At 49.8% G+C, this 27,688-nt stretch overlaps 1 protein-coding gene across 2 annotated transcripts; it reads left to right on the top strand.

Annotated features, from left to right (window-relative positions):
* Positions 1-15: 15 nt before the first annotated feature.
* Positions 16-27,679, top strand: INO80C (INO80 complex subunit C). 2 transcript variants are annotated; one of them, XM_007655525.3, is made up of 5 exons: positions 16-204; positions 17,474-17,584; positions 23,683-23,794; positions 25,090-25,157; positions 27,317-27,679. In XM_007655525.3, exons 1-5 carry the CDS (start codon positions 70-72, stop codon positions 27,446-27,448), a joined length of 558 nt encoding a protein of 185 aa, XP_007653715.2. In that variant the 5' UTR covers positions 16-69; the 3' UTR covers positions 27,449-27,679. The 2 variants fall into 2 exon arrangements, with proteins under 2 accessions (XP_007653715.2, XP_016080755.1); XM_016225269.1 differs by lacking the exon at positions 16-204 and adding an exon at positions 10,725-10,748.
* The last annotated feature ends 9 nt before the right edge of the window (positions 27,680-27,688 follow it).

Genomic DNA, 27,688 nt, shown 5'->3' with positions numbered 1-27,688 from the left:
GGACAGTTTTTTTTTTTTTTTTCTTTTTCGCGGAATCGTCCGCCCGGCAGCGCGGGGCTGCGGGTCGCGATGGCCGCCTCCCTCCCCCTCGGTGCCACCGTCTGCACCCCCGGGGCGGCCCGCAACAGCAAAAAGCGTCCGGCCAGCCCCGCCGGCAACGGCAGCAGCAAGAAGAGGAAAGTGGCGGCTTCCTCCTACGGCCAGGTAGGACCGGGCCCGGCCCGGGTGGGCCGCGAAGGGCCTGGAGCATGCGCAGTGACGGCGCGGGCTGGGACGGGTGTGGAGCATGCGCAATGGAAGGCCGGGGACGGGGGTGGGGGGGTGAACTGGAGCATGCGCAGTGGAGGCCGGGGAACGGGAGGGGGAGGCTGGAGCATGCGCAATGGAAGGCCGAGACGGGGGGGGGGGTTGGAGCATGCGCAGTGGAGGGCCGGGCTGGAAGGGCTTTGAAGCGTACGCGGGGGCTGGCGGGGGGGGGGGAGTATGGCGCATGCGCAGTAGAGTTGGGCGGCCTGCGTCGGAGCATGCGCTGTGTGGGATCCAGGCAGTAGGAGCTCAGTAAAGTGGGTTGTATTTATTGAGCGCCTCTTGGGTGCAGCCCTCTGTACCGTGGAGAGTACAGGATGACAGTCATAACAATAATAATAATTATGGTATTTGTTAAGCCTTCCTGTGTGCCAAGCACTGTTCTAAGCGCAGGGGTTGATGAAGGTCATCAGGTGGTAATAATAATAATAATGTTGGTATTTGTTAAGCGCTTACTATGTGCAGAGCACTGTTCTAAGCGCTGGGGTAGCCACAGGGGAATCAGGTTGTCCCACATGAGGCTCACAGTCTTAATCCCCATTTTCCAGATGAGGTCACTGAGGCCCAGAGAAGTGAAGTGTCATGAGTTCGGATCCCAGCTCTGCCACTTGTCAGCTGTGTGACTGTGGGCAAGTCACTTAACTTCTCTGGGCCTCAGTTCCCTCATCTGCAAAATGGGGATTAAGACTGTGAGCCCCACGTGGGACAACCTGATTCCCCTGTGTCTCCCCCAGCGCTTAGAACAGTGCTCTGCACATAGTAAGCGCTTAACAGATAACATTATTATTATTATTATTATTGACTTGCCCACAGTCACCCAGCTGCCAAGTGGCAGAGCCGGCATTCGAACCCCATGACCTCTGACTCCCAAGCCCGGGCTCTTTCCACTGAGCCGCGCTGCTTCTCTACGCTGCACGTGGGGCTCCCTGTCTTCATCCCTGTTTTGCAGATGAGCTAACTGAGGCACAGAGCAGTGAAGTGACTTAAGTGACAATAATGAAAGCGTGGGCCAAAAAGTGTTTTAAGCACTGAGGTAGATGCAGGATACAGTCTTGATCCCCATTTTACAGATGGATAGATGCAGGATACAGTCTTAATCCCCATTTTACAGATGGAGTAACTGAGGCACAGAGAAGTTAAATGACTTGTCCAAGGTCACACAGCAGACAAGTGGCGGATCCGGGATAAGAACCTACGTCCTCCGACTCCCAAGCCTAAGTTGTTGCCATTAGGCTACGCTGCTTGTCTTAATATATAACAGACATATTCCTTGCCCATAACGAGTTTACAGTCTAAAGGGGGAGACCAACATTAATAAGAATAGTTCTTATGGTATTTATGAAGCGCTTACTTTGCACCAGGCACTGTAGTAAGCCCTGAGGTGGATGCAAATAATGTTGGTATTTGTTAAGCACTTACTATGTGCGGAGCACTGTTCTAAGCGCTGGGGGAGATACAGGGCGATCAGGCTGTCCCACGTGGGGCTCACAGTTTGAATCCCCATTTTACAGATGAGGTCCCTGAGGGCCAGAGAAGTTAAGTGACTCGCCCACAGTCACAGAGCAGACACGTGGCAGAGTCGGGATTCGCACCCGGGACCTCTGACTCCCAAGCCCGTGCTCTTTCCACTGAGCCGTTGGGCACAGGCCCCCATGGGGCTTACTGTCTCAGTCCCCAATTACAGACGAGGTAGCGGAAGTGCGGAGAAGTGAAGTGACTTGCCCAAGGTTACACAGCAGACAAGTGGCGGAGTTGGAATTAGAACCCATGACCTTCACATAAAGGATGCGCCCCAATGACGCCCCAAGATTAGACCGGGAGCCCGTCACTGGGCAGGGATGGTCTCTGTCTGTTGCCGAATTGTACACTCCAAGCGCTTAGTACAGTGCTCTGCACCTAGTAAGCGCTCAATAAATACTAGTGAATGAATGAATAAAATGAGGAGGAAGACCGTGAGCCTCCCGTGGGACAACCTGGTTACCCTGTATCTCCCCCAGCGCTTAGAACAGTGCTCCGCACGAAGTAAGCGCTTAACAAATACCAACATTATTATTATTGTTACAATCGGGTCTGACACAAAACCTGCCCCTCATGAGGCTCAGTCTGAGCGGGAAGGACAACAAATATTTTTTATCCCCGTTTCACAGAAGAGGAAGCGGAGAGGGTGAACGATTTATCCAAGGTCATCGAGCAGCAAGTGGGAGTGACCCTAAGCTCCTGTATCTATTTTCTTTTTCGCTGTGGCATTCGTTAAGCGCTCACTATATGGCCCAGCGCTTAGAACAGTGCTCTGCACATAGGAAGCGCTTAACCAATACCAACATTATAAACGCTGGTTTAAGAGCCGGTAATCGGGTGCTGCGAAGTAATCACGGGAAGCAGCGTGGCTCCGTGGAAAAGAGCCCGGGCTTCGGAGTCCGAGGTCACGAGTTCGACTCCCGGCTCTGCCACTCGTCAGCTGTGGGACCGTGGGCGAGTCACTTCGCTTCTCTGTGCCTCAGTTCTCTCATCTGTAAAATGGGGATTAACAATGAGCCTCCCGTGGGCCAACCTGATGACCCTGTGTCTCCCCCAGCGCTTAGAACAGTGCTCGGCACATAGTAATCCCCCCGATTAGACCGTAAGCCCGTCACACGGCAGGGCCCGTCTCTATCTGTTGCCGACTTGTTCATTCCAAGCGCTTAGTCCAGTGCTCTGCACCTAGTAAGCGCTCAATAAATACTGTTGAATGAATGAACAAAGACCAACATTATGATTATTATTAATAATCAGGTCGGAACTACTCTGAGACCGACGTGGGGTTCACAGTCCAGGTCGCAGTCTGATTTTCTTCTGTCCGTGTTTTCTCTTTCCCAGTGGAAGAAAGGAATATTGCGTAACTCGATTCCCGGTTCCACTAGTGGATTCGTAGAGGAAAGCTCCCATCTGTCAGATTCCGGGAAAGATCAGTCGCGCCTGACATCTGTACAAATTTGAGTTTACCTAACCACCGGCCCCTTGTGATATCCAAGTTAACAGAGTGCTAGCGTGCTCCCTTGCGGAATTATAATGGGGACTGTCGTATTTCCGGGCACAAAGAATACTTCTATAATTAGGCTGAGGGGCGGAAGTAACCCGGAACGCTCTGAAATCGGACTCCGGTAGGATCATGACAGGAATATCGGGTTCAGGGTCAACGCAGCTGAAGTAGAAGCCGCGTGACCTAGTGGACGGAGCAGAGGCCTGGGAGTCAGAAGGACCTGGGTTCTAATCCCGCCCCTGTCACGTGCCTGCTGTGTGACCTTGGGCAAGTCGCTTCGTGAGTTCGAATCCCGGGCCCTGCCACTTGTCAGCTGGGTGACTGTGGGCCGGTCACTTCACTTCTCCGTCCCTCAGTTCCCTCATCTGTAAAATGGGGATAAAGACCGAGAGCCCCACGTGGGACGACCTGATGACCCTGCGTCTACCCCAGCGCTTAGAACGGTGCTCTGCACGTAGTAAGCGCTTAACAAATACCAACATTATTATTATTATAATCCCGCCTCTGTCACGTGTCTGCTCTGTGACCTTGGGCAAGTCGCTTCATGAGTTCGAATCCCGGGCTCTGCCACTTGTCAGCTGGGTGACTGTGGGCGAGTCACTTCACTTCTCCGGGCCTCAGTTGCCTCATCTGAAAAACGGGGATTAAGACGGTGAGCCCCACGTGGGACAACCTGATTCCCCTGTGTCTACCCCAGCGCTTAGGACGGTGCTCTGCACGTAGTAAGCGCTTAACAAATGACAACATTATTATTATTCTCTGTGCTTCAGTTACCTCATCTGTAAAATGGGAGTTAAGACTGTGAGCCCCGTGTGGGACGAGGGACTGCCTCCAAACCGATCACCTTGTATATTAATAGCGATGGTATTCGTTAAGCGCTTACTGTGTGCCAAGCTGGCGCAAGTTTCTTCCAGACGTGATTCCCCCTCCAACGTCCTTAACTTCTCTGTGCCTCAGTTGCCTCATCTGTATAATGGCGATTAAGACTGCGAGCCTCCCTGTATCTGCCCCAAGATCCCCCGATTAGACCGGGAGCCCGTCACTGGGCAGGGACGGTCCCTGTCTGTTGCCGACTTGTACACTCCAAGCGCTTAGGACAGTGCTCTGCGCATAGTAAGCGCTCAATAAATACTATTGAATGAATGAATAAAATGGGGAGGAAGACCGTGAGCCTCACGTGGGACAACCTGATTACCCCGTATCCACCCCAGCGCTTAGAACGGTGCTCGGCACAGGGTAACCGCGTAAATACCAACTCACACGGACGGAACGCAGCGGAAAGTTGCTTCAAATTCTCAGCTCCTTTAATAACCATAACGGTTCCACTGGTGCCTGTGACGGCGTCCTCGGGTTCCCTGGGCTTTAAATATTCCCTCGCATCTTCCAGCCGGATTCCTAGCCTCGGAAGCTTTAAATACTATTGCAGTTTGGGCCCTGCCCTTAAGGTGGTTTAGATGGACCAGCGTATAACCTCTTGGGCATCACGCAGAACCACAGAATAATCAGATTTGTAGACCTTGTTCGAATTCAATAAATAAAAAAAAAATCAGTGGGTTAAAAAAAAAAAAGTGCGATCCTTGCATCATTAATCTCCACGGCTGCTTACTGAGGGAAAGACCAGTAACGCCTGGAATCGATATTCAGGAGAACCTTACGTAGTGCAGATTTCTGGAGAGGAATTTGAATAGTTGATGCTTACCGACTATGTTATATCGTACTCGCCCAAGTGCTTAGTGCATTGCCCTGCATATAAGTGCTCAATAAATTTGATTGATTGATTGACTTTGAGCCCCACGTGGAAGACGGACTGCGTCCAGCACGATTATCTTGTACGTTCCTCTGTGCTTAGCACTTAGCAAGCGCTCAAAAAACACCATAGCGTGGCTCAGTGGAAAGAGCCCGGGTTTGGGAGTCAGAGGTCATGGGTTCGAATGCCGGCTCTGCCACTTGTCAGCTGGGTGACTGTGGGCGAGTCGCTTAACTTCTTGGTGCCTCAGTCACCTCATCTGTAAAATGGGGATTAAGACTGTGCGCCTCTCGTGGGACAATCTGATGACCCCCGTATCTACCCCAGCGCTCAGAACAGTGCTCGGCACATAGTAAGCGCTTAACAAATGCCAACATTATTATTATTATCTACCACATAGTAATCACTTAAAGTACCATTATTATAATAATAATTATTACCTACACGCAGAAAAACAGGGCAGCAATGGGGCATACAAGCCTACTGACATTAATCCAGAGATTCATGAAAATAAAATCTATTTTGAGGATGCGCTATTTTAAAATGCGTGTCAATCTTTTCGCAACTATCCTTTAGTTCACCTTGACTGGAGGATGTCATTTCCCAACGAGATAAGAATCGGTGACGGAAACAAAGCCGTGACCTGTTAAAGCACTGGCTCGTCCAGCCTCTGCTTTCACCTCTGGAAGCGGCAACAGGAAGCTTGGAGAAACCATCTTTTAGCTTACCGCTTTTTCATTCTTTCTCTCAATTTCTCAAACTTTCTCTCTTTCGTAGACCGCTGACTCCTCGGTTAATCCGAACTCCTTTTGAACCTGCTGATCTTTTCTCTTTGCCCAACTTCCTACGGTGGAGAATGCGACTGTGGAATTGAATTTTCCTACTAAGACTTCGAGCCTCATGTGGGACAGGAACCGTGTCCCTCCTGATTATCTCGTATCTTCCCCAGCGCTTAGTACAGTGCCTGGCACATAATAAGCCCTTAACAAGCACCATTTGAAAAAAAAACTGCACTAGGGATGATTCTGTAAGAGGAACCTGCGGGTTTTCACATATATTCACTTATACTATTCTGAAATATAGGCAGGTCTTAGCCCAGTTTTGAAAAGGAGAAAATTGCTACACACAAGGTTGAGTTTCCTTTCAAAGTCCAGCCGCTAAGTCAGCCGGGACCAGGGTCAGAAAGTCACCCAGCGGGCCAGTGACGGAGCAGGATTAGAACCCAGGTCCTCGGACTCGCAGGCCCGTGTACTCTATCCACTAGGCCACGCCGCTTCTTGTCTCAGTCAACAGACTTGAAATCCGAGTCGTTGCCTGAATGGAAGACACTCTCCGGTGAATCGGTCGTTCGGTGGTATTTATTGAGCGCTTCCCGTTGTGCAGAGCACTGTGCTGAGCCCTTGGGAGAGTCTAATACAACAGAGTTAATAGACATACTTCCTGCCCACAATGAGCTTAAAGTCTAGAGACCAGATAGAAGAGAAGCAGCGTTGCCTAGTAGAAAGAGCACGGGCCCGGGAGTCGGGGGATCTAGGTTCTAATCCCGGCTCTGCCCCTGGGCTGCCGTGTGACCTTGGGTGAGTGACTTAACTTCTCTGGGCCTCAGTTACCTCATCTGTAAAATGGGGATTGAGACTGCGAGTCCCACGTGGAACGGGGACGGTGTCCAACCTATCTCGTATCTCCCCCAGCGTGTAGTACAGTGCCCGGCCCGTAGTAAGCACTTAACAAATACCATTAAAAAGCAAAGAGTAACTAGGGGTAGGATGAGGAGAAGAGAGGTCTTTGCTGTGGTTGGTTTTTTTTTGAACTCAGCGCTTCCGATTCTTGTCGGCTGTGTGACTGTGGGCAAGTCACTTCACTTCTCTGTGCCGCAGTTCCCTCATCTGTAAAATGGGGAGGAAGACTGTGAGCCCAACCTGATGACCCTGTATCTACCCCAGCGCTTAGAACAGTGCTCTGCACATAGTAAGCGCTTAATACCCACATCATCATCATTATTATTCTGACTTTCAAATGAAAGGTTTTTATTGGCCATATTGAGGGAGTCATTTTTGTTCTTCATGTGAGGCTCCGGATTGTCATTTTCATAAGAAACATTTTCATTCAAAAGTACTTATTGAGCGCTTACTATGTGCAGAGCACTGTACTAAGCGCTTGGAATGCACAAATCGGTAACAGATAGAGACGGCCCCTGCCCTTTGACGGGCTTACGGTCTAATCGGGGGAGTCGGACGGACGAGAACGATAGCAATAAGTAGAATCGAGATAAATAGAATCAAGATATCTGAAGAGTCACTCAGGTACGTCCATACGCTGAGAGATGTCAGCCGATAAATATTAGCCTGCCTCATTTTGGAACTCGCTACTGTATTAACTTTTGACTTAAATCACTTGGATTCCATGGACCAGCTCAGGTGACACCTCACTAACCCAAACTAGGTGAAACGGCACCTGTAATTCAAATTTGCCCTGAACTGTAGATGTTCGTTACGTAGAGAAAGCAACAACTATTTGATCAGGACCCCTTGGCTTCTCCGCAGGTCATTTCTCATGTTGTTGTTTTTAGTTCAATTTGTCGCGATGTTTTCAGCCAAATCCTAGTGGAGGTAAATTGGTTTTTTTGAATGCTTTTGAAAAACTCTAGCAGATTGAGAGTAAAGTGAAATTTGATCCGTCACAGGGCTGTGTATATGCCTTTTCCTTTCTCGTTCCCCATGTAGGAGTTTACCGGGTCGAAAGCTGGTCGAAGAAGATATGTATTCCAGTCATTTCCTGAGTATTTCTTAGGTTATTTCCAGGAAGGAAAACTATTGGCCATAATATAGAAACTGAAAATAACCCTAATCCATCAAATGAAATCTAAAAGTAATATATCCTTCGCGGGGAGGTCAGAAGGAGATCTGTGGCTTCTGGAGATTGAAGTCAGCTTTCTTTGACTGCCTTGGCGTAAAAGCTGTTTTCGATCACCTTTTCGTTTTTTTGAGAAAATTATTTTCTTCAAGCACATGCTACATTGAAATGTTTTCCGGGAAAGTGGCTGTCTCTTTTGAACTAGATAAATACACTTAACCCGTTCAGATTGAATTTCTCTTGGTGTTTTCAACCACTCATGGTTGTCAGCCCGCTTCCCCGCACGGACCTCCCAGTCTTAATCCCCATTGTACAGATGAGGTAACTGAGGCACAGAGAAGTGAAGCGACTGGCCCGGGGCCACCCAGCAGACAAGTGGCGGAGCCGGGATTAGTTCCAAGGCAAAATGAACGGGGTCTGGAAGGGAGTGTCCGACGGCAGCAAGGAGAGGAAAGAAGCCATCAGATCTCCCTTCCCTCCAAGTTGTGTTTGGCTGCAAACAGGATTAAAATCTCACCGTCTTCGGCCACACTTACGATTTTAAATTCCAACCATCCCACCCTTTAATAATTGAGCTTTGCTTTAGGGTCTTTTAAACCTTATCGAAGTGACTAAAGTAATTAGTATTTTGTACAGTTTGGCAGTGTCTTGTCACTCGAGGCCCCGAGGTAGGTGAGTAATAACGATTTGAAGCCAAAGCGGTGACAGGAGCGTGAATGAAAACGTTGCCCTTTAATCAAGAGCACTTGAAGTCTATTCTGCAGAAATGCTCTATAGGTGCTCTTTTATAAGCCGTTCATCATAGCGTGACAGTCCCTGCTTAGAGTGGGAAGTCAACCTGTAAAAGACAGTTGCGTGTGTGAGCCTGGCCGTTGCCGCATATATCTGTTGCCGAATTGTACTTTCCAAGCGCTCAGTACAGTGCTCTGCACACAGTAAGCGCGCAATAGGTACGATCGAATGATTGACTGACTTTGATTGCCGCTAAGACCTCCATCTTGCTCCCCCCGGAAGGCGTTGACTCTCTCCTCCCGTCACCGCTGTAATAAATACGACGGTATTTGTTAAGCGCTTGCTATGTGTCAAGCACCGTACTAAGCGCCGGGGTAGCTACAGGTTAATCGGGTCGGACACAGTCCCTGTCTCACATGGGGCTTCCAGTCTTAACCCTCATTGTACAGATGAGGGAACTGAGGCAGAGAGAGGTGAAGTGAGTGGCGCGAGGTCACACGCCAGACCAGTGGCAGAGCCGGGATTAGAACCCAGGTCCTCTGACTCCCAGGCCTGTGCTCTTTCCACTAGGCCTCGCTGCATTGCTCCTCGTCGGCTGGGAAAGTTTCTACCAACTCCGTTATTTCGTGCTCTCCCAAGCACTTAGTTCAGGCCTCTGCGCCCAGTAAAGTTTCAGTAAGTACCGTCGCTTGATTGTAAGGGATGGTACTCGTTAAAAGCTTATTTTGTGCCAAGCACTGTTCCAAGCACCAAATCAGACTTCAGCCCCTTCCGCCGTGGCTTTTTTTGACATCTGGTCAATCGCAGCTCTCTCTCCTTTGTAATCGAGTGCTGGTTTGATACACCTAGAGGTTTGGGTCCCTGGAAAGGCTGCCAGTTTTATCTCTTCCTCAGCAGAAGCAGCGTGGCTCAGTGGAAAGAGCCCGGGCTTGGGAGTCAGAGGTCATGGGTTCGAAGCCCGACTCTGCCCCTTGTCAGCTGTGTGACTGTGGGCGAGTCGCTTCACTTCTCCGTGCCTCAGTTCCCTCGTCTGGAAAATGGGGGGGGGGGGGGGGGTGAAGACTGTGAGCCTCACGTGGGACAACCTCATTCCCCTGTATCTCCCCCAGCGCTTAGAACAGCGCTCTGCACGTAGTAAGCGCTTAACAAATACCAACATTATTATTAACTTCCTGAAGTCCCTCTGAATCCTCTGACCAAGTTGACGGCTATTAAAGCCTGTTTCCATTTCGCATCGGAGAATAACTGATCTGTTTAACCCCGCCGATGGCGGGCGTTAGCAGACGATGCCGTTTTGCCAAGTGACGGATAACGTTTTGAAAGTGACGGCTCGATTTACATATGTTCCCACTAAACATCTTACTCAGAATGTTACGTTATTGACATTTGCAGCTGGTTCTCTATGGTGTGTTTTATCATGTTTCTTCCTCTAGCCCTTTTTTGGGGCCTTACTTTCCGGGGCCAATTATGAGTGTTCATTCGTTCAGTCGATCGTATTTATCGAGCGCTCACTGGGTGCAGAGCACTGTACTCAGCGCTTGGAAAGTACAATTCGGCATTAAAGAGAGGCAATCCCCGCCCACGATGGGCTTCCAGTCTAGAGTTAAACAGGGTTTAGCGGTATAGATAATATTACCAGGCATCGGTGGTATCTATTGAGCCCTTACTGCGTGCAAAACACTGAGCCAAGTGCTCGGGAGAGTGCAGTACGCTCTCCAGTTGTATTATACTCCCCAACTGAGTTGCGAGAGACAATCCCCGACTTCAAGGAGCTTCCGATCGAGCGGGGGCCCATCGTTACGGTACTTGTTAAGGGCGTACTTTCTGCCAAGCACCGGGGTAGCTGAATAGGGTGGATACAGTCCCAGCGTTCTGCGGTAAGTCAATGAATACCAGTGATCGATCCGTAATTTCCTATTAATAATCCCTTCCCCTCTCGTTCAGAAGCGTGATCCAAGGAACCTCATTAATCTGAATCCCCTTTCTCCCCTTGTCTTTATAGGATTGCCAGGGAGAGATGCACTTTGATCTAAAAAGGAAGAATTGGTCAATACTGTGGTTAGTGAAGTCTCTGTTAGGCTGATGCTGAGGGTGAGAGAAACATAAAACATTTCCTAAATCTCCAGCTGTTTAGGTAGATTGAAAGAGACAGTAGAGAAAGATGTAGATAAACGCCGGACAACTAAGCCCCAACTCCCTGTGTAATCAGAGACAGCAAACAGAATAACGTTATTGAAAAACTAGTAAACCGTACTAATCCATGCTAGTTAAAACAACACTACAACTCAGACTTTGTATAAATTAGTGAGGTTCTGTTTTATCTAAACAAAGGCATGTACCGCTTAGCAACAGTGTAGGATATTACAGATGCTTTAGCGTGAAAATCTTTCTCAAAACCTCTTCCTAAATCACAAAGGTTTGTGATTGGGATAGGAAAGGAGGATGGATATTGATTTTAAAGAGCCGTAGGAAGTTGTTTACCCTTTAGGTAATTTTGAAATCTCACAATGGTGTTTACCCGAGTGCCGGATGTACAGCAAAACCACTTATCATAGTTTTCTTGTGGTAAAAGTACATTTTGTAGGGAAGGTGGATGCCAAAACCTGAACTCTCAACACCCATAATCTCCCTTTCCCTGCCCTCCCTCTCCTGGAAAGTTCTACTTCCCTATTGAGTCAAGGCTAAGGTGGAGAGAAGCTGTGTACTAATTGAAAACTTCCTTTAATTATGGGTCTTCCAGCGCAAGCATAAGAAAACAAAAACTGGTCATTAAGCATGACTACCTGCGTAAATTCAGGTACAAGTGTTTTGGATTTTTTTCCTCCCCTGTGCTTTTCCTGAATGACCTAGATTATTGCCTCCATTCCCTTTCACCTCCCCAGACGGGTCCTACTTTGGTGTCCCAGATACCAAATTAAGAACTACATTGGGTCCCAGATCTTACCAAATTAGATGCAGTTTCACTACCCTAGAGGATTGAGCTGGGGGGGGGGTGGAAAGATTGGGAATGTTTGGGGTTGGTTTCGGGAAATCGTAAAATTGCATAAAAAGCAGATTGCTTTGTATTACCTGTCATTTCCTTTCTGCAGCTCACTGATTGCAGGCCCCTTTTAAAGGAGTAAAAACTCGAAAGCAACCTCCTCTCCGGTCTCCCTGTCTCTAGCCTCTCCTTTCTCCCGTGCATCCGATGCCGGGATCATGTTTCAGAAATGTTCTGCCCTTCTCTCCGCTCCTCAGAAGCTTCCGCGATTGACTGTTCCTCTTGCATCAGGCCACCCGTACCTTAGCACTTAATCCTGCGGTGGATTTACATTGACCTACACTTCTTGGTTTAATCAGTCGATTGTATTTATCCGTCACAGCGCTTCCTGTGAGCAGAGCACAGTACAAGGGAGTTGGTAGACAATTTTATGCCCGCAGGGGGCTTACAGTTTAGTCTTCCGTACTCTCGCTCTAATTCGCCGTAACGTTTTGTGAATATCTTGTCTATCGTCCCCATCTGATTGTCAACTCCTTGAAGGCGGGGGCCTTTTCTCTTAGTTGTAATTTAGTGCTTACCGTGTGCAGAGCGCCGTACTGAGCACTTGGAAGAGTACAGTATAACAGAGTTGTAGACACGTTCCCCGGCCACAACGAGCTTACGGTCCAGAGGGAGAGACAGACATTAATATAGATAAATCAATTACAGATAGGTACATAAGTACCGTGGGGCTGGGACGGGGGGCGATGAATTGGATACAATGCGCTGCACGATCCTTCTTCCCCGTCCTCCCCGCCCCAGACCGGGAGCTCGTTGCGGGCAGGGACCGTCACTGTTTATTGTTGCATTGTACTTTCCTAAGCGCTCTGCACACGGTAAGTGCTTAATAAATACGACTGAGTGAATGCGACTGGTTCGCCATTTTTCGAACGGTCAGGGATCATCCATTCACTCGTATTTATTGAGCACTTACCGTGTGCAGAACCCTGTACTGAGCACTGGAGAGAGTACAGTAGAACAACAGAAGGTTACACGATGAGCTCAGAGTCTAGAGAAGCAGCGTGGCTCAGTGGAAAGAGCCCGGGCTTGGGAGTCAGAGGTCGTGGGTTCTAATCCCGGCTCTGCCACTTGTCAGCTGTGTGACCTCGGGCAAGTCACTTAACTTCTCGGGGCCTCAGTTCCCTCATCTGTAAAATGGGGATGAAGACCGTGAGCCCGACGCGGGACAGCCTCATGCCCTTGTATCTACCCCAGCGCTTAGAACAGTGCTCGGCACATGGCAAGCGCTTAACAAATGCTAACGTTATTATTATTATTAGACGGGGGGAGACCGACATTAACAGACATAAATGACAGATATGTACATAAGTGCTGTGGGGCTGGAAGGAAGGATGAACAAAGGGAGCAAGTCAGGGTCAGGAAGAACAGGATGGGAGGAGGTTGGTGGTCTCCACATTTGCTGGACAGTGACGGGAATCGGGCGGCTGCCCCAGCTGGCATCGACACCGATTTTTTTTTTTTTTTTACCAATACTCTTCCAGCTTTTCAAAAGAGCACTTCAGGGAGGTAGTTTTTTAGAGGCTTTATCGGCGGAGACAGTCAGGAGTCTGAGGAAAATAGATAGTTTTTGCCCTCAGAGAATCTATCCGGAACAAAATATTGCAGGAAACCTTTCATTCATCCTAAAAGACAGGAAGTTTAAATGAATCCAGCCTTTCCTTCCCAGGGCTCCTACAGATGAATCTTTAATGCAAGTAACGAGGACCGCTCGATGGACCAAGCACGTCAAGATGTGCAGTCATGTCTTAGCTCAAAATTGCTCGACTAGGGTTTGCGGGCTCTGATCGAATTCTTCGTTTAGCGTGTTCTGCTGTGTGTAGGGGAAGACTGAATTCAAAACACCTTCCTCTTCTGACATTCTCTATCCCTCAGCTGCTCAAATCGCATTCTGCACATATCCAGAATTTAGTTGATCGATCGATCGCATTTACTGAGCTCTTTCTACATGCAGAACATTGTACTAGGCGCTCGGGAGAGTCATTTATTTACATTAACGTCTGTCTCCCCCAGAGACCGTCAGCTCACTGTGAGCTGGGAATACGTCGTTGTCGACCAACTCCGTTATAGCATCCTCTCCCAACCGCTTAGTACAGTGCTCTGCGCACAGTAAGCACTCAACAGATAAGATTGATAATTAGGGATTTTTGAAAGAGGCAAAGAAGCGGGTCTTCATTTTCCAGAGAAGCCGGCTGGTGTGCGCGTGTGTGTTTTTTTTTATTTCCGGTATTCGTTAAGCGCTTACTCAGTGCCGAGCACTGCACTAAATGCCGAGGTAGACACAAGATAGATTGGACGCAGTCCTTGCCGGAATTGGGGTTCCCATTCGGAGTAGGAGGGCATGGGATGTCTGGAGACCCCTTGGTCGATTGAGTCGTACGGACTCCTAGTTATTTTATAAGACCAAAGTCCACAAGCCCCTCCGCCCAACAAGGGGATCGGCAGAGCACGAGGCAGTGGAAGCAGAATTTCTTTGAGGAAAGAGGCCCCGCGGGTCAGAGCTTAGCAGTAACTGGAGACGGCTGGCAGAGGGAATGGCGCCAGGTTGATTTATGCAATGCAGAACAAACCGGAGACTTTTCCCTACAGGAAAAAAAAAAAAAAAATCTCAAAACTTTCAACTCCTGGGCCCGATCCAGGAAAGAGGGTTAGCAGTCGGGGAGGGAGGGGAGGCTTGGATCAGATAAGGTCCCTCCTGGTAAGTGGAAATGGGGGCTCCGAGCGGCTGTCGGTAGTCTCCAGGGAGAAGCAGCACGGCTCAGTGGATAGAGCACGGACCTGCGGGCCAGAAGGTCGTGGGTTCCGATCCTGGCTCTAATAATGATAATGATGGTATTTGTTAAGCGCTTACTATGTGCCGAGCTCTGTTCTAAGCGCTGGGGTAGGCACAGGGTGATCAGGTTGTCCCACCTGGGGCTCACAGTCTTCATCCCCATTTTACAGATGAGAGAACTGAGGCACAGAGAAGTTAAGTGACTTGCCCACAGTCACACAGCTCTGCCACATGTCTGTCGTGTGACCTCTGCTCCCTCTGCTGCCCCCCCCTTCACCTCCCCTCAGCTAAGCCCCCTTTCTCCCCCCTTTCCCTCTGCTCCTCCCCCTCTGCCTTCCCCTCCCCTCGGCACTGTGCTCGTCCGCTCATTTATATATATTTTTATTACCCTATTTATTTGGTTAATGAGGTGTACATCCCCTTGATTCTATCTACTGCTGTCGTTTCAATGAGCTGTCCATCCCCTTGATTCTATTTATCGCCGTTGTTTCTGTCCGTCCGTCTCCCCCGATTAGACCGTAAGCCCGTCAATGGGCAGGGATTGTCCCTGTTGCCGAATTGTCCATTCCAAGCGCTTAGTACGGTGCTCTGCACATAGTAAGCGCTCAGTAAATACTAATGAATGAATGAACCTCGGGAAAGTCACTTTACTTCCCTGGGCCCTCAGTGGCCTCACCTGTAAAATGGGGATTAAGAGCGTGAGCCCTATGTGGGACAGGGACTGCGTCCCACCTGACTAACTCGTATCTTTCCCACCACATAGAACAGTGCTTGGCAGATAGTAAGTGCTTAACAGGTGCCATAATTATTATTATTATTATTATTATTATTATTAGAGAAGCAGCATGGCTCAGTGGAAAGAGCATGGGCTGGGGATTCAGAGGTCATGGGTTCAAATCCCTGCTCTGCCGCTTGTCAGCTGTGTGACTTTGGGCAAGTTACTTAACTTCTCTATGCCTCAGTTCCCTCATCTGGAAAATGGGGATGAAGACTGTGAGTCCCACGTGGGACAACCTGATCACCTTGTATCCTCCCCAGCGCTTAGAACGGTGCTTTGCACATAGTAAGCGCTTAACAAATGCCATCATTATTATTATTATATTGACTGAGCACTTACCGTGTGCAGAGCCCTGTACTAAGAGCCTGGGAGGCTTCAGTGCAACGGAGTTGGTCGACACGTTCCCTGCGTACAAGGACTAGAGCCCGGCATTTGGAATCAGAAGGATCTGGATTCTAATCCGGGCTCCTGTGTTCATTCAGTTCATTCAATAGTATTTACTGAGCGCTTACTATGCGCAGACCACTGTACTCAGCGCTTGGAATGGACAAATGGGCAACAGACAGAGACAATCGCTGCCCTTTGACGGGCTTACGGTCTAATCGGGGGAGACGGACCGACAGAAACAATATTGGGCAAGTGACTTCACTTCTCTGTACCTCATCTGTAAAATGGGGATGAAGACTGTGAGCCCCATGTGGGACGGGGACTGTGTCCCACCTGATCAGCCTGTATCTCCCCCAGTGCCTGGCAGACGGCGCTTCAGTACCGTCAAAAAAAAGAACTTACAGCCTAGAGGGGAAGACACAGTCAGATAAATTATGGATATGTAAATAAATGCCGGGGGTTGGGGTGAATGAAGGATACAGATTCAAGTGCGAGGAAGATGCAGAAGGGAGGGAAGTGGCGGAGTTGAGGGCTTAGTCTGGGAAGGCCTCCTGGAGGAGATGTGATTTGAATAAGGCCTAGAAGGAGGGCAGAGTGATTGTCTGATGTGAAGGTGGAGGGAATTCCAAGCCAGAGGCAGGACTTGCGTGAGCGCTGGGCAGGGTGGACGGGTTTAAAAATGACCTTTCCCCCTTTGTCGCTGACCGAATATTGAAAACTGGCTGTGCGCTTACCGCTTCTCCCATGGGCAGAGGGACAAGGACTCCATTCTTCGGGGAAAAAAATCTCCGGAACCCATCGACTCCTCTGTCCTCATTTGTTCTCTTCAACTGAAGGGAATCTGCCACTCCCCGTCGGGAACTGTCGCAGAGGAGCACTCTCTGGGGCGTTCACGCGCTGCTGGTCATGGAGAGCTGGGGTAGGAGAGTCAGACCATCCCATTACTGGGGGGAGAAAACAAAAAAAAAAATGTGAGTACGTTCTGCTCTGCGCCTCTGCCCTGACTTAAACGGAAGTAGCGTGGCTTAGTGGAAAGAGCCCGGGCTTGGGAGTCAGAGGTCATGGGTTCTAATCCCAACTCCGCCACTTCTCAGCTGTGTGACTGTGGGCAAGTCGCTTCACTTCTCTGGGCCTCAGTGGCCTCATCTGTAAAATGGGGATTGAGACCGTGAGCCCACGTGGGACAGGGACTGTGTCCAACCCGACCTGCTCGTATCCGTCCCGGCGCTTAGTACGGTACCCGGCGTAGAGATGAGCGCTTAACAAATGCCATAATTGTTATTATTATGATAGAGTCTGCAAGTCAGAGGAGCTGGGTTCTAATTCCGGCTCCGGCTCTCGTCCGCCCTGTGACCTCGGGCAAGTCAGTTAACGTCTCTGTCCTCGGTTACCTCATCTGTAAAATGGGGATTAAGACTGTGAGCTCTAGGAGGATGGGGATTTTTTTCAACCCGATTATCTTGTAACCACCCCAGTGCTAAGTACAGTTCTGGCACATAGTAAGCACTTGACAGATACCGTAAAAACAAGTCCTGGGTAAGTAGGACTAGAAAAGCCGAACGGCTTAGTGGATGGAGCACAGACCAGGGAGCTAGGAAGCCTGTGTTCTAATCCCAGCTGCGTGACCTTGGGCGAATCCCTAAACTTCCCTGGGTTTCCTCGTCTGGAAAATGGAGATCGAATATCCACACCGCCCATCTCCACCTTCGACTCCGAACCCCATGCGGGACGGGGCTGTGTCCAATTTGCTCCTCTGGTTTCTTTCCAAACGGTCAGTACGGCGCTTGACGGAAAATAAGTGGAAACATTCTTAGTACCAAATATCATGATTTTGTTTTCAGGGCATCAGTATCGAGTCCGTGAGCGAGACCAAGACGGTCTCAATGGATTCTGGCGCCGGCCCGGTCGATGCGACGGCTAAACCTCTGCCATTTAAGGATCCGAACTTTGTGGTAAGCGATTGTTTTATTATTAAGCATTATTAAGTATTTCATACTGTACAGTGAGCATTCTAATGAGCTCCCTAATGTTCATCCCCCACCCCCCCCCAGCCCCACGGCACTTCCGTACATATCCGTAATTTATTTCTGTATATTTATGTCTTTGACCCCCTCTAGACTGTTAGCTCGTTGTGGGCAGGAAATCTGTCTATTGTGATATCGTACCCTCCCCAGTGCTTAGTACAGTGTTTTGGGCACCGTAAGCACTCGGTAAATACGACTGACTTCCTGATTGCCACTTAAAGCACAAAGCATACCGAGAAGACCCTTCTGTAGAGATTCCTATGCTCTCCTATTTTTCCTCTCCCGGATCAATTTTTACATCCATCTCCCCCTATAGACTCTAGGGTCCCCAACTCGCTTATATCGTACTCTCCCAAGCGCTTAGTACAGTGCTCTGCACAAGAAGAAAAAGTGTTGCTGACCTGTTATCCGGATGAGTGGAGAATCTGTGTCAGGCTGAGTTTGACAGACCTCTGTCATTAGCTCACAGAAAAAAGAAAGTCATCCAACTATCCTGCACCAACTAGCCCATCAACCCCGGAAGGGAATTCCGAGCGGTAGCTCCATTCGTCACTTAATAAAACCGCTGGTTCTGAGGTCTCGACTTGGAATTTATTCTCACTGGAGCCTCTTTCCCGTCCCGCATTTTGAAGACATTGCTTCCATTTATTTGGAGACGTTTCTTCTCCCACTCCCTTCTGCCGCCCCCCTGAACTCGGATTTGCTCCCTTTCTTCACCCTCCCTCAGCCCCACAGCACCTATGTACAGATCCGTGATTTACTTCGGAGAAGCAGCGTGGCTCCGCGGAAAGAGCCCGGGCTGGGGAGTCGCGGGTCATGAGTTCGAATCCCGGCTCTGCCACTTAGCTGTGTGACTGTGGGCAAGTCGCTTCACTTCTCTGGGCCTCAGTTCCCTCATCTGTAAAATGGGGATTAACGGTGAGCCTCACGTGGGACAACCTGATCACCCTGTATCTCCCCCGGCGCTTAGAACAGTGCCCTGCACATAGTAAGCGCTTAACAAATACCAACATTGTTATTATTATTTTATTCGTGTCCGTCTCCCCCTCTAGACTGTAAGCTCGTTGTGGGCTGGGAATGGGTCTACCAACTCTGTTGGATTGTACTCTCCCAAGTCCAGTGCTCTGCGTTCGCTCGGTCATATTTATTGAGCGCTTACTGTGTGTAAAGCGCTGTACTAAGCACTTGGGGGAGCACACTATAACGGTAAACAGATGATAATAATAATAATGATGTTGGTATCTGTTAAGCGCTTACTATGTGCAGAGCACCGTTCTAAGCGCTTTTGGGGATACAGGGTAACCGGGTTGTCCCACGTGAGGCTCACGGTCTTCATCCCCATTTTACAGATGAGGTCACTGAGGCCCAGAGAAGTGAAGTGACTCGCCCACAGTCACACAGCTGACGAGTTGCAGAGCCGGCATTCGAACCCATGACTTCTGACTCCCAAGCCCGGGCTCTTTCCACCGAGCCACGCCGCATCCCCCGCCCACGACGACCTGACAGTCTAGAAGGCGAGCTTACACCCAGTAAGCGCTCAGTAAATACGACCGATTGAGAGCAAGCCTTTCTTCCTCTGGGCATTTGAAACCACAGTCATTTTCAAGAGCTGGGGGATGGGTGGCCAAATCTTCTTGCCAAAGAGCGAGGATTTACTTGCCCGCACCCTTCAACCCCCAGCCTTCCCCCGAACTCCGTAGGGGAAATGTGATCCTCGCTCATCTGAGCCTGAGCTTCTCTGCAAAAGAGAGTTGCGGGTGGGCCCGGTGGTAAGGGTTCTTGGCTTTAGGGAAATTCCCACACACCCAGCGTTCATCCCCACGGTGTAGTAAATAGCGAAGCGAAAATGAGGGTGATGGTTTTATGTAGGTCAACCTCCCGCCAGAACAGAATCTGGCAAGCACTGAAGGAACATGGACTTTTCAGACCAGTTAGAAAATGATGGCATAGGGTAGGAATTGTAATTATTCTGGTTTGGATTTTTATTTTATTTTTTTTTTAGATGAAGGGTGTTTTCAAGGCATGGGGAAGCCAGCCGGGAAGGGGTGGGAATCTCGTGGGTTTTTATCGCCTCAGAACACGCCGTCGGAATCACTGGGTCAACTTGAGAGAGACTCGAACTCCCTTGCTTTTTTATTTTTTTCTGGGGATTTGCTACATGCTTACGGTGTGCCAGGCACTGTACTAAACGCCGGGTTAGGTAGAAGCTAATCAGGGTGGACACGGTCCCCGTCCCCCAGAGACCTCTCGCGTTTCCCCCACTTTCCAGATGAGGTAACTGAGGTCTAGAGAAGCGAAGCCACTTGCCCGAGGTCACGCGGCAGTCACGTGATGGGGCCGGGATTAGAACCCAGGTCCTCCGTCCTCGCGGGCCCCGGCTCCGTCAACCGGACCACGCTTGCTTCTGCTCCTTGCCGAGTGGGGCAGAGCCAGAGGCTACTTTGCAGGCGAGGCGGGCTAGCAGACACCGTCCCGGGGCCGTGACCCACATGAGGCTCACAGTCTTCATCCTCATTTTCCAGATGAGGGAACCGAGGCCCAGAGAAGTGAAGCGACTCGCCCGCCGTCACACGGCTGACGAGCGGCAGGGCCGGCGTTCGAACCCGTGACCTCTGACTCCCGAGCCCGGCCTGTAGCCTCCACGCCGTGCTGCATCCCCGAGGGAGGCGGCGTGGCTCAGTGGAAAGAGCCCGGGCTCGGGAGTCAGAGGTCACGGGTTCGACTCCCGGCTCCGCCGCTCGTCAGCCGTGTGACGGCGGGCGAGTCGCTTCCCTTCCCCGGGCCTCGGCGGCCTCATCTGGAAAATGGGGATGAAGACCGGGAGCCTCACGCGGGACAGCCCGATGACCCTGTATCTCCCCCAGCGCTCAGAACGGTGCTCGGCACGTAGTAAGCGCTTAACCAATACCAACTCCCCAGCCCTCTCTCCGGTCCCCGCCCGAGTCTCGACTCAAGCCCTTCTTTTCCACGGTCCCCGCCGTATCCTGCCGCCGCCGCCGCCGGGTTCCCCCCAACAACCGCGGTCCGTCCGTCCTCCTCCCCCCGCTGACCCCAGGGGGCCGGCCACCCCCGGCCCCGACTCGATGGTCTTGCGGACTGGAGGAAGGGGGAGAGAGGAGCCCGAGGAGAGGTCGCTTCCCAGCCGGCCTGGCACAAGAGCTTGGGGCTCGGGCGTCCGAGGTGATGGGTTCGAATCCCGGCTCTGCCCCCTGTCAGCCGGGTGACCGTGGGCCAGTCACTTCACTGGGCCTCAGTGACCTCATCTGTAGAATGGGGATGAAGACCCGATGACCCTGTATCTCCCCCAGCGCCCAGAACGGTGCTCTGCACGTAGTAAGCGCTTAACGGATGCCAACGTTATTGTTATTATTATTACTAAGAGCGCTTTTCTCTGCCAAGCCCCGGGCTCTCCTGGCCCTCCTCCCCGTAAAAGCCCTTTTCCCCCTCTCTCTGACTCAGAGGTCGGGGGCGGAGGGTGAGGGAGGGGATGACACACACTCCTCACACACATTCGCCCCCAGCTCCCACTCACGGACGTAGCCCCAGACCCGCACACCGCGCTCGGAGCCACCGAAAGAAGACACCCACAGCCTCCACCCCGTGATTGTACATGCATCTTTTCGCAGCGTGATGGTCATAATGTTGGTATCTGTTAAGCGCTTACTATGTGCAGAGCCCCGTTCCAAACGCTGGGGTAGATACGGGGCGATCAGGTTGTCCCGCGTGAGGCTCACGGTCTTCATCCCCATTTGAGAGGTGAGGTCACTGAGAAGTGAAGTGACTCGCCCACGGTCACACAGCTGACGGGTGGAAGAGCCGGGATTCGAACCCATGACCTCCCAAGCCCGGGCTCTTTCCACTGAGCCACGCTGCTTCTCTATGCAGCGTGCATTTATTAAATGCATTTTAAATGCAGCATCTATGCATTTAAAAAAATTAATTATACAGAGATCTCCCACCATAGAGCCTTTCTTCTAGGGTTTTTCACAATAGCCCCAGTGGCCTACTGGATAAGGCCTCCTAAGGCAGGGATTGTGAGTTCGAGTCCCATGTGGGGTGCAAGATGCTTTTTCTTTTAGACCACGAGCCCGTCATTGGGCAGGGATTGTCTCTATCTGTTGCCGAATTGCACATTCCAAGCGCTTAGTACGGTGCTCTGCACATAGTGTGCACATAGGAAGCCCTCTTTTCCCCCCTTCCCCTCTGCTCCTCCCCCTCTCCCTTCCCCTCCCCTCAGCACTGTACTCGTCCGCTCAACTGTATATTTTCATTACCCTATTTATTTTGTTAATGAGATGTACATCGCCTTGATTCTATTCATCTGCTGTTGTTTTCATGAGATGTTCATCCCCTCGATTCTATTTATTGCTACTGTTCTCGTCTGTCCGTCTCCCCCGATTAGACCGTGAGCCCGTCAGAGGGCAGGGACTGTCTCTGTTCCCCATTTGTCCATTCCAAGCGCTTAGTACAGTGCTCTGCACATAGTAAGCGCTCAATAAATACTATCGAATGAATAGTAAGCACTCAATAAATACTATTGAATGAATGAATAGCATTCTTGAATTTTTTAATGTCGGCATTTCCGACGGTCTTCTCCCGTCAGGACGGCTGCAAAGTTTTTCTTGCCTTAAGCGATTCCCTCCCCAATCCCTTTGAATATTTTGATTGAGTCGATAGAGTGATGAAGCTCCACTTCTATTTAACGTCAGATAATGCCATGTTCATGTAGCATACCTGACGATATATAGTGTATATTAGCACAAGGCGCCTTTCTGCTGGAGATGTGAACGAAATTGGAAATTAAGCATTACGTAGGCCCGTCAGATTTATTGCCTTCTAATTGGAGCTTATTTGCCTGGATACCTGATAATGTTACTACATGTGGGTTTATTGTCAGTGTTTTTAAATACTTGGATTCACTCGGTGTTCCATCCCTCAGGGAATGTTACGGCCAAGTCCCTTCTATCGTAGTCTCCCAAGCACTTAGCACAGTGCTGTGCACACAGGAAGCGCTCACTAAATACGATCGATTGATTTGGGATCTTGGGAATATACTGATGTTGTCCATTTTTTTTGGTTTTTTTGCACCGAATGTCTTCTGGTAAACACTCCGGTCACGGAACTATTAAAATTGCTCTCCCTGGATGTAAATACTGTATACGCATTTTTCTATTTATATATTCAGTATGTGAAAGCAAGGAACCCCGGGTGAAAAAATGTGAATTAGCGATGTGTTTTTTCTCTCCATAATCTCTTCCATGCTTATCTAGGTTCCCAGAACTGTTCTTTATGCCACTCGTTCCTTAACTCTGTATTTGACTGTCGGCTCCTTGCGGGCAGAGCGCGTGTCTACCTTCTCTGCTATATTGTACTCTCCCGAGGGCTTAGTACAGTGCTTTGCACGTAGTGAGAGCTCAGTAAATCCGCCACTGAATGACTGATGGGTCCTTTGGCATTGGGTGGTTCCCGATGACTTTGAGAAATGACTCTGCAGTAATGGTGCCTAAAAATGAGTTTACTGTGATTATAATGGTAACAGCCCGTCTTCCCTGAGATGACTTTCAAAATGAAAAATGACAGCGCCGGCTGGCATTCAAGTCACACGCTTTCCTTTCTCATCTGAAGGCAAAATACAATCTCCGGAAGGCCCGCCGAATCACGACGAGCCGCGCGGCCTAGTGGAAAGAGCGCGGGCCTGGAGGACCTGGGTTCTAATCCCGGCTCCGCCGCGTACTTGCTCCCTGACTTTGGGCAAGTCGCTTAACTTCTCTGAGCCTCAGATACCTCATCCGTAAAACAGGGATTCGATGCCTATATCTACTTAGCGCTTAGTATAATGCTTGGCACATCGTACGAGCTTAATAAACACTATTTTAGAAAAAAACAAACAACTTTTGTAGCTATTAAAATGAAAGTGTACAGTGCCTTCTCCTGTCAGGGAGATTAGCCCGGATAAGAAATAGTTTATGACAGGAGGAGAGATATATCCACGGATGGACGTTTCTCACCCGGTGTTTTAATTTCAGCATTCTGGCATTGGGGGAGTAACAGCTGGCAAGAAGAACAGAACCTGGAAGAATCTGAAACACATTCTCGCTTCCGAAAGGGCATTACCATGGCAACTGGACGATCCTAGCTGTAAGCTGCTTACATGCTTGGCGTGAATTTATAAATAATAAAATCCACATAAATAACTTCCTTTAAAAGCAACGTGCTTTCCTAAGTAACTGCATTCCAGTTTTAAAGCAGAGAAGTGGGGCGGCATGAGAATTTCTCTTTTCTGACTAGGGTGCTGGGTGAGATTAATATTTGTCCGCGTATTGGGTGTGGGCATCGGAAGCATGGACGTGCCTCTCGGGGGTTGGAGGGAGAGAAGATGAGTTCACTGCCAACCCCAAAATAACACACCGTGTAGTTGTTTGGTTTGGGGAGTTTTTCTTGTGTGTGTTACTGTTAATATTTCAGTGACACAGACGACTAAGCGTTATGACTGTAACCGGCTCGATGCTATTTACATTACACAGTGGATTTGTTTCAAAAATAACAGAAGCAGCGTGATCTGGTGGAAAGAGACGGGCCCGAGCACCAGAGGACCTGGGATTTAATCCCGGTTCTGCCACGTGCCTGCTGTGTGACCCTGGGCGAGTCACTTAACTGCTCTGTGCCTCAGCTCTGTCGTTCTCCTTCCTACTAAGACTGTGAATTCCATGCGGGACAGGAAATGTGTCCAAACTAATTAGCTTGTTTCTCCCCCAGCGCTTAGAACAGCGCGGACCCAGAGGAAGCATTTAACAAATACCAGTCACGTGAGGAAAAAAAAGTAGTTCTGGATCTGACTCTGTTTCCCCGGTCGCTTTTGGACCATTTGCTCAAAGTAGCTCCTGGAGCAGGAAAGAAGAAGATCCTCCTTATTCTTCCTTCCATTTTTAAATGGTATTTAATAATTATGGTATTTGTTAAGCGCTTACTGTGTGCCAAACACTGTTCTAAGAGCTGGGTTAGATACAGGATAATCAGGTTGTCCCACGTGGGGCTCACAGTCTTCATCCCCATTTTACAGATCAGGTAACTGAGGCACAGAGAAGTTAAGTGGCTTGCCCAAGGGCTCACACAGCAGACAAGTGGCGGAGGCAGGATTAGAACCCACGTCCTCTGACACCCAAGCCCCTGCTCTTTCCACCAAGCCACGCCGCTGTTTACTAGAGACCAACTCTCTGGGTAAAGTGGGACATCTGATTCTGGTCTTTTGGGCACTTGGGGATAATTCATTATTTATCCAAATAATTGACTGCTGGGCTCTTTTGTGACCCTTTCCATCCTCTGCAAGCCTTTAGAGGGTTTTAATGTAGTTAAGTAAGTCATTTCTTGTGCCTAAACACAAGTCCTATTTGAAGGCTAAACCGTATTGTTTTATTTTCTCGACATTCTCTTAGACTTCAGCATTGATGCCCCACTGTCTTTCAAACCTGCAAAGAAATATTCGGATATTTCAGGACTTATTGTAAGTACAGAGGCCCCGTTACCTTTCCCCCCACCCATTCTTTCCTTCTTCCTTTCCGTCTTTATTTCTATCTGTTTTTAGAAGGAGCGGATGGAAAGAATGCCGGGTGCCCGTTGAGTTAACCTTGCGTCTTGGATCATCTATTACCCAGGGGAGAATCTATGTCTTGGAGGGGATCCAAGAGGATTAAGAGGAAAAAGAAAAGGGGAGGTGGGAGAAGAGACGGAAGACCATGAGGTGATATAGCCCGGTTCACTAAGAGCTAACCGCTACCCTTTTCTGTCCAAGACCAGGCCGGGCAAAATCACCTCCAACCGATCGTTACGGAGGGCTCGTGAGATATATCGCAGACTTCTCTGTGCCTCAGTGCCCTCATCTGTAAAATGGGGATTAAGACTGTGAGCCTCGTGTGGGACAACCTCTACCCCAGCGCTTAGGACAGTGCTCTGCACATAGTAAGCGCTGAACAAACACCGACATTATTATTAATAGCCCTTGGGAATCCCCTCAAAGTGGCCAGTTTAGTTCCTTCTCGTTAGAAGCGTTAGGGCCACAATGGCTTTTTAAGTGACTTTAACGAATGAATCCACGAGTAGAACTGTTGAGCGCTGGGCAGAGCACTGTACTTACTTTAAAGCACTCAATCTCCTGGCCCCCTCCCATTTCACCTCGCCGCTCTCCTACAAACAAGGCAGCCCACACACTTCGCTCCCCTAATGCCAACCTACTCACCGGACCTCCATCTCGTCCATCTCGCTGCCGACCTCTCACCCACGCTGGGCTTCTGGCCTGGAACGCCCTCCCTCTTTATATCTGACAGGCGATTATTCTCTCCACCTTCAAAGCCTTATTGCAGGCAGATCTCTTCCGAGAGGCCTTCCCCCACTAAGCCCTCTTTTCCTCTTCTTCCACTCCCTTCTGCTTCACCCTGATTTATTCCCTTTATTCACCCCCCCCCCCCCCGCACCCAGCCCCACAGCCCTTCCGTGCATATCTGGAATTTATTTCTATTAATGTCTGTTTCCCCCTCTAGCCTGTAAACTCACTGTGGGAAGGAAATATATATCGTCACATGCGCCTCGTACGGTGCTCTACACGCGATAGGCGCTCAGTCGATGCGACTCATTTTACTAAGCACTTGGGAGTATACAGTAGAGTCAGTACATACGTTCATATCTGAAATTTTAGGTATATGGCTGGAATTTTGGAATAGATCCATTATTCGTATTAATGCCTGTCTCCCCCTCTGGACCGGAAGCACGTTGTGGGCAGGGATCGTATTTACCTACTCTGTTGTGTTGAACTCTCCCATCTACCAACTCTGCTATACTGTCCTCTCCCAAGCGTTCTGCACACAGTAAGCGTTCAGTAAATACCAGTGATCGATTGATTAGGAGACGCAGTCTCCACCCTCGAGGAGCTCCCTTCTCCACACTCCATCTTCCCTACCTCCCTCGCTCCCTTCTCCCGACCTCTCCCTCCCAACTCCCTCATCCCTACCTAGAGAAGCAGCGTGGCTCGGTGGAAAGAGCACGGGCTTTGGAGTCAGAGGTCATGAGTTCGAATCCCAGCTCTGCCACGTGTCAGCTGTGTGACTGTGGGCAAGTCACTTCACTTCTCTGTGCCTCAGTTCCCTCATCTGCAAAATGGGGATTAAGACTGTGAGCCCCACGTGGGACAACCTGATTCCCCTATGTCTACCCCAGCGCTTAGAACGGTGCTCTGCACATAGTAAGCGCTTAACAAATACCAACGTTGTTATTATTATTATTACCTCTCCGGCCTCACTCGCGCCTCCCCATTCCCTCTTTCCTGCTTCTCTTTCTCCTTCCAAACTCCCTCCCTATTCCCTCCTTCCTCTCCCTCCCTCATCCCTACCCCTCTCCATATTCCCTCCTCCCTCTCCCTCCATGCCTCCTCCCTTTCCCTCTCTCCCCATTCCCTCCAAGATGAATTATTAATCGCATAATAAAAGAATCACATGTCTCAGGATCCTCTCTCCACAAGCGTTTCTCTAGGGGCAGGGGACGTACCTGCTAATTCCGCCGTGTCGCACCCCTCCCGGGCGCTCCGTACAGTGCTCTGTACGTGGCCGGTGCTCGATAAAGACCATCGATCGATTGATTAATGAGGATCACGCGTGTGCCCCTCTCTTCCAGGCCAACTACACGGATCCCCAGAGCAAGCTGCGGTTCAGTACGATCGAGGAATTCTCCTACATCCGGATGCTCCCCTCAGACGTAGTCACGGGCTACCTGGCTCTGAGAAAGGCCACCAGTGTGGTACCCTGAGCGTTGATGTCGAGGAGACCTGGCCGGCCTCAGGACTGTTCCCCGGGGATCCCAAACTATCACAAGTGCCCTGTACCCCGGGAGAAACGTTTGGGTGTAAATGGGATTTTTCTTTTTTTAAACGAAACTTGCCACTTTTTCAGAATTTTGTTTTAAGGTGTTTGTTAAACTCGTACGGTGTTTTGGGTGTAAATGGGATCTTCTTCGAATAAAACTTGCCGCTTTTTCGGAGGTTTTTTT

The sequence above is a fragment of the Ornithorhynchus anatinus genome, chromosome X3, assembly GCF_004115215.2.
Source record: "Ornithorhynchus anatinus isolate Pmale09 chromosome X3, mOrnAna1.pri.v4, whole genome shotgun sequence".
NCBI lineage: Eukaryota > Metazoa > Chordata > Mammalia > Monotremata > Ornithorhynchidae > Ornithorhynchus > Ornithorhynchus anatinus.
The sequence above is the reverse complement of the archived record's forward strand: the minus strand, read 5'-3'. Positions and strand labels throughout refer to the sequence as shown.

Excerpts from the sequence above, each read along its gene's own strand:
- INO80C (XM_007655525.3), top strand. The coding sequence starts at position 70 with ATGGCCGCCTCCCTCCCCCTCGGTGCCACCGTCTGCACCCCCGGGGCG. Across the intron at positions 17,585-23,682 it reads TTAAGGATCCGAACTTTGTG|CATTCTGGCATTGGGGGAGT; the intron begins GTAAGCGATTGT and ends TTTTAATTTCAG. Across the intron at positions 23,795-25,089 it reads GCAACTGGACGATCCTAGCT|ACTTCAGCATTGATGCCCCA; the intron begins GTAAGCTGCTTA and ends ACATTCTCTTAG.